A 13,080-nucleotide genomic window follows, 5' to 3' on the forward strand; every position below is an offset into this window, starting at 1 on the left:
ATGGACCTTGGGCAGGTGAGTGCCTCTTTTGTGCCATCATCTCATGGGGAATGGAACAGAGGCTGAATCCTGTGCAGGTTCCCCGCAGCTCATTGATTAATAAGTTAGATTCATCTCTGAAGACCTTTAGATTGACTTAAAAAATGCATTCATTCAGTCATTTCTGCCCAATGTTGCATGTATGCAAGTGATCAAATGTGCATACCTGTGAGCTGGGCAGAAATGGGTTAATTGAGCAAGACATTTAAAAGAAATGGCTTCTTAGGAAAACATGTTGCTATAAACCATGGCAGAGGGGAAGCCAAAAGCAGATCACCACTCTTGAGATGATGCCTGCTGAGACTCAGGAATGCATCCTCTCAAAACAAGGAGAGCCTGCCTTTTATCTTCCAAATGATGGTCTTGTTTGGATGGATATTGGTGCAGATTTAATTAATGGACTAAAAACTCTGACCCTCAATTGGCTCAGGAAATTGGATCCTGCACTTATTGGCACACGGTCTGGGTTTGCCTTGTTATCAAGTCTCTATTCTTGTTCTCACCCATTCTTCCGTCTCCTCTGTCTGCGCATTCATCATGTTGTCTCAGCACTTATTCACTCAAACCCAACACTACTCCAACCCGATCCTGCAGCCTGGCTCCTTCACCAAATCTGTCTCCTGGGGTTTGTGTCCAGCTCTGACTGTATCCCCAGCACTCTTACTTTGCAGGGGTGGACATGTGCACCTGGGGTTCCACGGGTTGTATGTAATGCAGTTGGCACCTCTTCCTGCACTGAAATGACCTTCATGCAGAAGCCATTGTCACAAAGGGGTCCTCAGATGATGAACTTAGGAAGTTCTTTGGATTTCTGACAAGGATTGAACTTCTTGAGTGAAACTCTTCCGGGTGACATTCCTTTTGTTCATAGCTTGTCCTTTCTGCCTCCTTTGTAGTGGTAACCGGAGCCATGGTGGGGATTGGAAAAGCCTACGCGCATGAGGTGAGTGGACTATAATGTTTGAAAGGATCTTAGAAGGGTCCTCTTGGGCATGCTTAGGTTCATGTACGTTCAAGGTGTAAGCAAAGAGAAAGACACAAGTGATCCAGGAACCTTCCGACAGGAAAAGGAGCACAGCAGGCACTTTCACACTTGGTGATTGGCCTTTCCTAGGCCTTTGCAGCTAGTCCTTTGCGGCTAACCCTTTGATCTCCTGACTCTCCTTCTTGGGCTTCCAGCTTGCCAAGAGGGGCCTCAACGTGGTTCTCATCAGCCGCTCCCTGGAAAAGCTGAAGCAGGTGGCTGCTGAAATTGGTAAGTGAGAAGCTGCACCTGGGAGGCGGAGGTGACTGGGCAAGCTGCTGGGTCCAGCTCTCAGAAATGGGACTCTTTCCAGAGCTCTGGGATCCTGAAAGAAAAGATTGCCAAAGTAATTACTGACACAGCAAGTTGGAGCCATGTTGAAGGTTGCTTGTTTTATGATGACAGATTGATAAGTATGCTGTTCTTTTGCTATCTCTTTTTTGTGATAGGAAGAGTGTGCATTATAAGGGAGGAGGGCGGTAGTGGGGGATGGGGAGGGCAGACCAGCACAGGGAGGGGACATGGACAGCGGCATAGGCTCCTGTTTGATCTTATCCCCCATCCCAGGCCTGATCCACCAACATATGGCTCTTTGGACTTGAGCTAAAGATTTTGCTGGAGCAGATCCAAGTACTCCCATCGCGGCAGTGGCTGCTTACTTCAGGGCAAGGGAACAGGTGTCTCCTAACATCAGGGAGACCTCCAGCTGCCTCTCTTTCCATGCTGGATACAGTGGAGGCCGTACTGGTGCCGCTGCAGCTCGGCACAGAAAGTTAGTTAGGATTTGGCTGTTCTGCTTCAGAGACATAACCGGACAGGCTGTTCGGACCCCTGCAAGACTGGACACCTGCATGTGTCAGACAACTGCTCAGTGTTCCTAAGTCTGCCTGTTGGTCTAGTGACCTGTTCTGGCAAGGAGTTCCAGCATCTCTTTGCCTTCACTTCCCAGAGGAACAGCACGGCCGAAGCACCAGAGTCATCCAGATGGATTTCACCGAGGGATCGGAAAGCTATGAGCCGATTCGAGATGCTCTGCAGGGCCTGGAGATTGGCATTCTGGGTATATGCACCTTTTCCTATTTATACTTTTTATTAAGCTTTTTAATCTTGCGTCATGTACACTATGGGAGCAATCCTAACAGCACAATAGGCCAGCACCAGTCCCAGCCCAGGAGGGTAGCACACGTTAGCGCCTTCTCGGGAGTCGGCTGGGCCGGCGCTGGGTTGCGTGCCAGTCCACGGAGGCTGCATCCTGCCTCCTCACCAACATGGGGAGGGAGGGTTGCATCAGCCAAGCTTGGCCAATGCCCAGGCCTGGGGAGGGCAGGAGGAGGCAGGAGGGAGGGGTTCTGGGATGGTGGGAGGGCGGGTGGAGGGTGGGTGGGGAGCAGGAGGCAGGGCTGGGACCCAGCTGTTATGATGGATAACAACCCCGTTCCCTGGGCAGTGAGGAAGAGCTTGAAGCTGCTCCGTTCTCCTCAGACTTGTGCCACCTCCTGAGGTGGCATTCTCGGTATATGCACCTTTTCCTATTTATACTTTTTATTAAGCTTTTTAGTAAAGCAACATGCACACTATGCGCACAATCCTAACAGCACAATAGGTGCTGAGGTGACACAAGTCACTGGGGCCTCACTGGGGCCGTGGTGGCTTACCTGGGAGTAAGGGGAAGAGTTTCCTCTTGCCTCCTGCTGAGCCACTTCTGACCCCAATCTTGGCTGGACTTGCCTGTTCCAATGCAAGATAGGAGTGAGCTGTATGTCCAGCAAGCAGTGGAGAAATCACTGGAAGTCCCTCCCACAGAGAGTCAGAGAATATCAAAATGGGGAGAGGGTGTCAGGCCTTTGGCATCCCAAGCCCTGAATTGTTGTGAGCCAGGATGTGGCAGGAGGGGCCTTGATGTCCAGGCCTCATATGAAATGTAAATTAAAGGAACAGCACCACTGTATGTGATTGGTAATCAGCTGCACCTGTTGCAGGTGCGAGCCATGTGAGCTGGGAGAAATGTGTGCTGAGTCACGTAGGCTACGGAGGAATGGTGCAATGCACCACTGGACAGCCAATCAGAGTGGGTCACAAGACTGTCTTGTGACTATGAGGTCGCCCTACTCTGATTGGCTGGCCCCGGTATATATGGGGGCAAGAGCAGACTTCAGGTGTGGGTTGCTGTGGTGGAGTTTCTGTGCGTCCTGTTGCTGGTTTGTTCTGTGGCTGGGACTGTGCATTATCTTGACTGTGCCTCTCTGTATCCCTGACTTCTGGACCGTTTGACTGACTACTCTTCTGCCTGCTCCTTCACCAATACATGCTTCTGCAACAAACAAGCCTGTGGCTGCTTCTTTGGCTCTGTTTGGGATCGCCTGCTTCTTGTGCTCTTTCCCTACGCTCCCATGCCACTCTGCTATCAGGAAAGCAAGGGCTATCCTCCCCTGCTGACCTGACAGAGGGTCCATTTTCTAAAGATGGCTCTAGTTTTTTCATTTGAACATGTTGTGATTGCATCAGTCTGGTGGTGTTCTGCCAGATTCCCAGTCCAAGCTCTGCCTGGAGAACTATGCCCACTTTTAGCTAATTAGCTCCCCTTCTTTCCTCAAAAGTGACCCTGGTTCTGCCCTGCAGTACTGCTGGACCTTACCACCAGGGTAGCTTGCCTGTTTAACCTACAGAGGTCCTCCTTCCTGCCAGCAGCCTCCCGCCACTACAGCAGCCCCTTGGTCCTCAGCAGATCTTGGGCACAGCAGCCAAATACCAGTCTTAGTGTCTCCAGTAGTTTCTGCTCCAGCAGCTTCCAAAGTCCATTCACACATCAGTCCATCAGCAGTTCCAGCAGTCTATTAGCCATCAATTCCTCAGTTCATTTCTCCAGTCTGTCCTTCCTCAAGCTTCCCACCTTCTGCTACCCACACCAAACACTCCCTTCATCAGGTGCTTTTATGCCTGAGGGCTCTATTCCCTTCAAGTGGCTGCAGCTGTGCAGCACACTCTGCTGGGTGCCCAGGCCTTACCCTTAAAGGGGCCACTGCTGATACCACATCTACCTCCTGGCCAGATCTTCTGCGATTCCAATACAGGTGGCCTCTAATTTCAACCCACATTCCAGCCTGTTGTCTTGAAGTATGTGCCTGAGGTCTCTTTGTGCTCCTCTGATTTGTTGCTGAGCGAAGGCGGAAGGGTGGTGACTCTGACCCACTGGCCTTCTGTGTCTGTGTGACAACTCACCCTCTGCTCACTCTTTTTACAGTGAACAATGTTGGCATGAACATTCCTCTGCCACTGCGTTTTCTAGACCTCCCTGACATTGACAAGGTGAGTTTGGTCTCAGCCAAAGACCGCCTGGCACCTCCCTGCCTGTCATCAGGTACCGCCATTTGTGCAATCTCCCCTGCACACAGTTGGTGGCTCAGTGCATTGTGACATGTCGGCTGTCATCCCAGGGTTGTAATCAGCTGAGCATGTGAAGTAGAAACTACAATGCTCCGTTCTCCTTGGACTTCTGTCACCTCCAGAGGTGGCGCAAGTCCGAGGAGACCCATAGGAGCACGCAACCCTTACCCAGGGGTAAGGAGAAAAGCTTCCCCTTGCCCCTGGCTGAGCCGCTGCTACCTGCAAACCCGCCTTGGATGCAGCGCAAGCCTCCTGGCTTGCCTGCTTCACTGCAGGTTTGGATTGCGCCCTAATTTGTGCACCTTAACCATGAACAGTACTATGGCTGCAATCTTATATATGCTCACCTGGGAGCAGGTTTGCTGTAGACATACATAGAGGTTTACTGAAATCTGGTCCCCTCTGTCTTCCTGGCTTTTCAGGGGCTTCTTATTTTCAAGGAAGTTGACATTCTACTGCTTTTAGCCTTACTTTTCGTACCCTCCACCCACACACATCTTCCCTATTCCACTGTGGATTTCACTGATAGGATCAGATGAAATGGTCTGTAACCCACTGAGGCGTGTCCTGATTTAAACATCTTCAGCTCAGAGGTGCCACAGGACTCTTTGTTGCTTAATCTCCTTGACAAGAATCAGAGAAGGAGGGAGGAACCTTTCAGCACTTCCCGATCCCCTCCCGGACTGCCCTGCAACTTAAAAGGATGGTTTGCCTCCTGTCCCGAATGGTAGGAGTTTCCAGATAGGGCAGTTCTCAAGATGATTAGGAAACACACTCTGTGCTATCAGATCTGGCTTCTGGTCTTTGCCCTCATTTGGATGGGCAAACAGCTGCCTGTGATTGAAGAGGTGAGGCACTGGATGTGAGAGAACATAAGAACATAAGAACAGCCCCACTGGATCAGGCCATAGTCCAGCTTCCTATATCTCACAGCGGCCCACCAAATGCCCCAGGGAGCACACCAGATAACAAGAGACCTCATCCTGGTGCCCTCCCTTGCATCTGGCATTCTGACATAGCCCATTTCTAAAATCAGGAGGTTGCACATACACATCATGGCTTGTACCCCGTAATGGCTTTTTCCTCCAGAAACTTGTCCAATCCCCTTGTAAAGGCATCCAGGCCAGATGCCATCACGCCATCCTGTGGCATGGAGTTCCACAGACTGACCACACGCTGAGTAAAGAAATATTTTCTTTTGTCTGTTCTAACTCTCCCAACACTCAATTTTAGTGGAAGTCCCCTGGTTCTGGTATTATGTGAGAGTGTAAAGAGCATCTCTCTATCCACTCTGTCCACCCCCTGCATAATTTTGTATGTCTCAATCATGTCTCCCCTCAGGCACCTCTTTTCTAGGCTGAAGAGGCCCAAATGCCCTAGCCTTTCCTCATAAGGAAGGTGCCCCAGCCCAGTAATCATCTTAGTTGCTCTCTTTTGCACCTTTTCCATTTCCACTATGTCTTTTTTGAGATGCGGCAACCAGAACTGGACACAATACTATAGGTGTGACCTTACCATGGATTTGTACAATGGCATTATATTAGCCGTTTTGTTCTCAATACCTTTTCTAATGATCCCAAGAGACAAACAGGGAGAGGCTGTGACTGAGTGGAAGCTTCTTGTGCCTCTGTCTTGTCTTTGAAACATCCCTCTCTTGCATGGAGGAGCCAGTAAACGCCATGACCAATGAAGCAGGTTGTTTTAAGGACACTATTTTGATTGAAAAGTGGAGCTTAACTAAAGTCAATCAATTTTAAAACAAACCTTGAATTCAAGTCTTCGAGACTCAGGCTCTACTTCTGTCAAATTCAGACTGTGGCCGCTCTTTCTCTCCACCTTTTACTAGCTGAAGTGTCCTGTGACGCTCCAAAGGCTGTGGAGAGATGCCCAGGTGGTCTGGAAAGTCAAAGCCCCCTTGGTCTCTCATCAGCTGCCAGAAGCTTTGTGACAAGACAATAACCAAGACAGTCACACTTCTTTTCCGTCTCTTACAGTATATACCTGACTTGGTGAACTGCAATATACTTTCGACATTGAAGGTGGGTGATGTATGGATGGAAACGGGACATGGAAGGGGAAGGTGCTTGGGCCCCGTTTCCCATCACTGACTGTGTGTCACTGCTCTTGTTCTCCTAGATGACACAGATCATCCTTCCTCAGATGGTTGCCAGGTAGGCGAGGAGGGAATCTGCACCCCTCAGAACCTGCCTATACAGTATTCCAGAATGACACCTGTGAGGGCTTCTGCTTCCTCCAAGGAAACTGGATTTTGATTGGGGTTGTCAACAATATAGGAAAAAAGTATCATGAGCAGATGTGTGGACAGAACCCTCTGCTCCAAAAAAGAGGGACAAAGCTCATCTGTGGCAAATTTGCAGGAAAGAAAGGAACAGTAGTAATAATATAGCACAGAGATGGTTCTGGTCCATGGCACATTGAACCTAAAATGGTTGGTTGGCCACATCGCATAGTTTAGAAGGCTAGAAAGAGACATTTGCTTGTCTCCATTTGCTCTTTTCCAGTCCTTGGGGTCACAGTCTTTCTGGTGCCACAAGGGCTCTTTGATTGCTGTAAAGGCAATCCTTTACACTCTGGAACACTCTGGAATATTTTGGAGAATCCTGGTTTGCATTGGATTCCTTACAGAAGGGCAGGTGTTCCGCTAACTCACCAGAATGACTCTCTCTGTAGGAAGAAGGGGATTATCATAAACATGTCTTCGGTATTTGCCCGTCGTCCTATGCCCCTGCAACAGATATATGCTGCATCCAAGGTGAGGAGCATGTACACCTCTGTAACCCTATACCTGAAGGTCCAGGCTTTCTTACTTCCATTGTCTCCCTCTACTTCATGACCTCCAAATAATCTGCTTTTCATATAATAAGTGGAACTTGCAGCTTGATCGTGCCCTTGTCAGTTGAGGTCTAACCATCTTTTGCAAATGTGGCTATGTGAATGGGAGCCAATGTCCTCACCCTAAGTGCCCGTGGAGTTATTTCCACCCTCAGACCTTGATTTTTCTGCTTCTGTTTCAGACATTTCTGGATCTTTTCGCGCGAGGGTTGGACCGAGAATACCGCTCCAAAGGCATCATTGTGCAGGTATTGTTGATTGAGCCTCTTGTTCTTATCCCAAGGAATCAAAGGACAGTCGGACTTGTGGCAATCAGTCAACAGGGCTTGGCAAAATTCTCCCAGTTAAAAAATTACTTATTTTTTACTCCTTATTTCACTTTGTATATAGTGTGGTCAGGGGCTCAGTGATGACCTATCTCCTGCAGCGCAATCCTATCTTGTGCTGCAACAGGCAGACCAGGAGGCCTGCGCTGTATCCGGCATAAATTAGGGGCTCAAAGTGGCTCAGCCAGAGGCAAGGGGAAACTCTTCCCCTTACCCCCAGGTAAGCCACTGCAGCCCCTATGGGTCTCCTCAGTGGCATGTTCGAGGAGAGCGCTATGCTGCTCGGGAACGGGGTTTGGGATCCAGCATAACTGCCCAGTCCCAGCCCCAACTCCTGCTCCCCGCCCACCCGCCCCCAGTACCGCCCTCCCCCTGCCCTCCCCCTGCCACGGAACACCTCCCTCCTGCCTCCTTCCCACACACCCCAGAGCCATGCGTCGGCCAAGCTCGGCTGATGCGAGGCCCCTCCCCAAGTAGGCGCGGAGGTTGGCCAGTATGTGTCCGTGCGCCAGCCAATGCACGAGGAGGTGCAAACATGCTTTATGGCACATTTGTGCCGGCCCAACCCCAGGTCAGGATTGCGCCCTTAGTTAAGTAACTTTGGTATCTGGAGGCAGGGCAGAGGAGAGGAGGAAGCAAGTTTGCTTCAGTTACTAGTTCCCCTTTATCTTGTGTTAGTGTTGTGTACTTGGAGCCTACATCTCCTGCCCAGAACCTTCTGCCACTTCAACCTCAGGCTGCAGTTCCCAGCTCCTGTCCTGAGGAATCCTGAGCTGGAGAAGACAAGCCTGGATTCAGACATGGTCTCCCGCTGTAATGCTCCTTTCTTCCGCAGAGTGTGCTGCCCGCTGTTGTTGACACCAATATGACTGCCAAGTATGAAAAATGTGGGAAGATACCGGCAGATGTGTTTGCGCACAAGGCCTTGAATACTGTGGGGCTCACCAACAGAACCTCGGGCACCCTTATGCACAGCATTCAGGTAAGTTCAGTGTGGGTTGCAAGGTAGATTAATGGACAGCAGCAAACCCTTGTTTGTTTTTTATCCTCTATGCCAGCAGTTTTCAAACTCTCTAAGGGAGTATGAACTGCTCTAAGTCTTTGTGGGGGTGGGGGGGAGGCAGTGATGCAATCCCCAGGATTGCGCCACTCAGGGGGGCTGCAGGGGCTTGGCTGTACATACTGAAGCCTCCTGCCAGCTCCCGAGGGTGCGGGGAACCCTGCGCGACCATCTGCAGGTTCCCCACAGCTTTGAAAGTGCAAGTGGAATGATTGTGCCCCACCTCCGCAAAACCGGAAGTTGTTTGTCCCCTGAGCAACACGATCCTTAAGGGGCAGGGCCTTTGGACGACGCCCCAGTTTGTAAACCCCTGCTCTATGCAAAAAATGTGAACACCAACATATTCTTGGTCTGCCTCTGGGGCAAAGTCCAAACATTATTTAGTTGTGGGTAGTTTATTTCCCACCTCCACTTGTTTTTCATGTTACAAAATGCAATCGGAGAGTCTGCAGTTCACCTCCATAGGTGAGATGTGGAGTTTGCAGAACTATTACCAGTTTGTGTGCCATTAATGCAGTAGTAGCTCTGCTGATTCTCAGGCATACATTAGAGGGGAGCAGAAGCCGGTGAGCACATGAAGGCGAGTTCCTCCTATCAGTCTACCCAAGGCGGCTATCTCAGTTGGCCTCATGGATGGGCCGGCCCTGCTGATATTAGTTGGTTTCCTCTCCGAGGGCCTTGGGAACTGCAGCTTGTGAGGATGCTGAGAATTCTGTAACAGAGAATTTGGGGCATCTGTGCCTCTGGCCTCCTCCCAGAACCAAGCGTTTCCTGGGGGGGAGGGAATAAATTTGAAGCCAGTTCTGGCTAATAAGGCTGCGGCCTCATTACATCCCCCAAACTCTACTCCTTAGTCGCCTTGGGTGCCCCCCAGGGAGAAAGGCAGATTGCAACTCCAATAAATAAATAATAATAAATACTCCTCTTGCTCAGAGAAAAGCCTCACTCAGCCTTGCTCAGCATTTTCCTTTTCATTTGCCTTTCAGTATCTCGTGGGACAGACATTATTTCCCCAGTGGTTGCATTTTTCACCCATCGGGATTGCTCTTGTTTTCTTCTTCCACAAGATCATAAAGAAGCAGGACTAGCCTTCCTTGCTGTAGATGCGCGAGGGGATGGGGCATGGCCCAATGCCCTGGCCCTAAAGCTTTGTTTGGGTCTTGTTGTCCTGCACGCAGATGTTGATGAGATGTTTCCCACTAAATTTCCACTGCATATTTGGGAAGCTGCTTTTCCCCCCACATGACCAATTCATTTCAGTCGAGAATTGAAAGGGCATTGATAGCTTTAACAGCCAGGGAACAGCCGCCCTAGTGGCCCCTGTGAACGCCATGTAGAAGGCGAGGAAAAGTCCTAAGCAGAACTGGGCTTACTGGTTAACACGGAGCTATTTCTTTTCTCAATGCTAACTTAACTCTGACCTTGCAAAAAGGGGAAGTAGTCTAAGTGAATACTATGTGATCAGGCTTCTCCCAGGAGTGAAGGCTGTCAGTATACAGACATGTTCCCCTATCCGCAGGGATTCTGTTCTGGAACCCAATTCATGTGGATACATGAATCCGTTTACAGGAGGGGTTGCTCCTCACCCTCCAGAGAGAAGGGGGTGCACAGGGGAGGGAAGCACTGATCTGATCCACATTTAAGTGAAACCACCGATATGGGATTCACGGACACGGCCCCCCACAGTAATCTTTACAGATAGCCATATCAAGGAAAGTGTCATCAGGGAAAGGGTGAGAACCATCAAAGCGAAACAACGGAAAGCTGGTTGAAACTGATTTTTCTCCTGGCGCTCATTTTTCGCTGGTTTTGTTAAGTTGCTAAATGATGATTGCCCATCCGGAAAAACTGTACAATGTAACACGCCCTGTCTGTGCCAGGCAGAGGCTTGGTTTTTAGCTCTGTTGCCAGGACTGCCTCTTGTTTTCAGCTGAATCTTTTTTTCTTTACTTTATTGATGAATAACAAAATAAAAAAAGATACTATCGTAAAATGCAATATTATTTATGTATTTTTTAACAACTTATAAAGGAAAAGGGGGAAGCTGTTGTTGTTGATGCTGATGATGATTTAATTGATCGACTTAAAACTCCAACCCTCAGCTGGCTCAGAAATGCACTTATTTCACTATTAATGCACTATACTCAGTGAGCCCTGAGAGCCCTGAGAGCAGATAAAGTCAATCTCTAGGTGACTTCTGAATGCCATGCTGGGGATTTCAACAGGGGCTGCAGTCAATAACAGTTGGAACATTGGCCCAGGTGTCAGTCATTACCATATACGGGCATTACATCCCAAAGGGCCCCCCCCCCACACTCACATCAGCAGCATAGAAAAGGGCAGAACAATCTTCACTCAGGGCTCTCATTTTCTGCAAGCCAGTAGGAGGTGTTAGCACATTCTCACTCTGTGAGGCCAACCTGAGTGTGACAGCCCAATCCTGAGCTGCCTGGTGCCCAGGGTTGCAGTAGCGCCAAAATGGCTGCCCCCGGATCCAACTGACACCGGGTAGCTGTTTGCGGCTTCCAAGTTCTCTGAGGGAAGGGGACTTTCGTCTTGTGCTTTTAAGCACAGGAAATGGGCTTAAATAGAAGGCAAAATGCAACATATTTGAAGTAAAAATCTAGAATAAAAAAATTCCTTCACTACATACAAATGAAATAACCAGCTTAACCGGTTCACCTGCAACCCTGAGAGCAACATGCTGGAGTCAAGCTGAATCCATTTCAGCACCTCTTCCCTGTTGCAGATGCAGTTGTCTAGGGCTGCCTGTTTATTGATGTGTATCTTCCAAATGTATATAGAATCTGGCTTATAGTTCTGCTATTACTGCCCCCATAAGGGAGTCCAAGTGAAATTCAGGGGACAGAAAGAAAAGGAAAGGCAGTTCAAGGGCAGTCAGACCGGGATTCTGAGTGCAGTTGTATGTTTGAACCAGCACTGAGCTGCTTCTCATTACCAGAAGCCTGGCTATCTAGATTTTCCTGGAACGGCGAGTAACGTGTCCCAGTTGAAAATCTGACGCAATCACAGAACGAAGCTTCTGATTCATTCCCCAGTTCATGTTTCCATTAGCAGAGCACACACTGCCCTTCCTAAGCAAGTCTCAGCGGGTGCAATCACGTTGCATCTTGCTGAACAATGTCCTAGCTGGGTCCTTCCCAGTTTCAATAAAAGAAGTTTGATGTGATGGACTCCCTGGGCAGAATTTCCATCTCTAATGCAATGTCTTTGCTTTCTGGCAAATGCTGGGTTGTGCTAAGTTACCCTTCCTACAGTAACGTCTATCCTTGTCAGAAACCCAAAGGGGTCTTCCTAATTCCACCATCTTGTTGCAAGGTCAAAGCAAAGTTCAAAAGCAAACTCAGTAGGCAAGAGTGGTGATCGTCTGCAAGCTTTATTTTGTTGCCAGCAACGGGCTTCTCAGGGACTCCTGTCCAAAGCGAAGAGAGCCATGTGGGAACTCTCAGAGCCCACAGAGAAAAAACAATTTTCCAGTGTGAGCCTCTCCCTTATATTTGATTCTGGCTCCTTTGTCTGAGGAGTCTTACACTTCTCATTGGCTGGTGTGTGACATCAGAAATGGGGGCCTTCTCAGGGTTGGCCAGAGATAACTTTACAAGCATTTGATTGGTTGGCTTCAAATTACAAACTCCAAAAAAGGCAAAATGTACATTTGAGACATTATAGAAAACATTGTTTCCAACAACCACTAGATGGCACTGTTTACTCATTTATTACTGGCCTTTGGTATGTCTTTGTTTATTTCTGACCCTGACAGAGTTATTAATGTTATCTTTCCAAATCCCTTCTGTCTGGTCTCATCAATCACTGTGGGCTTTCTGCTAACTGTTTGAACTGTTTGAACTAAGCCTTTTGGTCTTTCCTCTATTCTATGTGTAATTCTCTTGATGTGACTTCGTTATTGTGATGTATAGTGGTATAATTATATTTGATACAAGACAAACTCACTTCTTATTGTACAAAAGGATTCTCTTTTAGAACTCTTTTCTTATTTAAAACAAATCTCTTTTCCCTCTGTGTCAGCTTAGAGGTTCTCATTATGTTTTGCTGGCTTATCAGGGACTCTCTGCTATGTCTCTGCTTATCTCTGCAGATGCCTATATCTTAGAGTGATAGAGATTTTAAAGGTTAACCTAACTTCTCTCAGATAAGAAAAACACCCGAAATTAGGAGCCAAAGTAGTGACTATTTTTCCTGTTAAAACCAGGATAGGAAAAGTCATTATGTCAAGATGACCTGCAGAGAAAAAACATGTGCATCATAGCTTTCTCAAAAGGAACATTCCAGGGTCTTATGTAATCAAAGTTGCAGGCCAGAAACTTCTCCATACATGGCTCATAGACTTCCCAGTTAGGGCTGGAACCATGCAC

The 13,080-nt window shown here is 48.5% G+C and overlaps 1 protein-coding gene across 1 annotated transcript; it reads left to right on the forward strand.

Annotated features, from left to right (window-relative positions):
* LOC136661055 (very-long-chain 3-oxoacyl-CoA reductase-like) lies at positions 1–12,818 on the forward strand. The gene is made up of 11 exons (XM_066638077.1): positions 1–15; positions 911–982; positions 1,219–1,294; positions 2,013–2,123; positions 4,305–4,369; positions 6,442–6,486; positions 6,584–6,618; positions 7,139–7,220; positions 7,483–7,548; positions 8,462–8,608; positions 12,804–12,818. Exons 1-11 carry the CDS (start codon positions 1–3, stop codon positions 12,816–12,818), a joined length of 729 nt encoding a protein of 242 aa, XP_066494174.1.
* The last annotated feature ends 262 nt before the right edge of the window (positions 12,819–13,080 follow it).

The sequence above is a fragment of the Tiliqua scincoides genome, chromosome 10 (assembly GCF_035046505.1).
Source record: "Tiliqua scincoides isolate rTilSci1 chromosome 10, rTilSci1.hap2, whole genome shotgun sequence".
Lineage (NCBI taxonomy): Eukaryota > Metazoa > Chordata > Lepidosauria > Squamata > Scincidae > Tiliqua > Tiliqua scincoides.

Bases quoted from the DNA above. Each gene is read 5' to 3' on its own strand.
- LOC136661055 (XM_066638077.1), top strand. The intron at 6,487-6,583 runs GTGGGTGATGTA...TTGTTCTCCTAG, and splicing joins ATATACTTTCGACATTGAAG to ATGACACAGATCATCCTTCC. The intron at 7,549-8,461 runs GTATTGTTGATT...TTTCTTCCGCAG, and splicing joins CCAAAGGCATCATTGTGCAG to AGTGTGCTGCCCGCTGTTGT.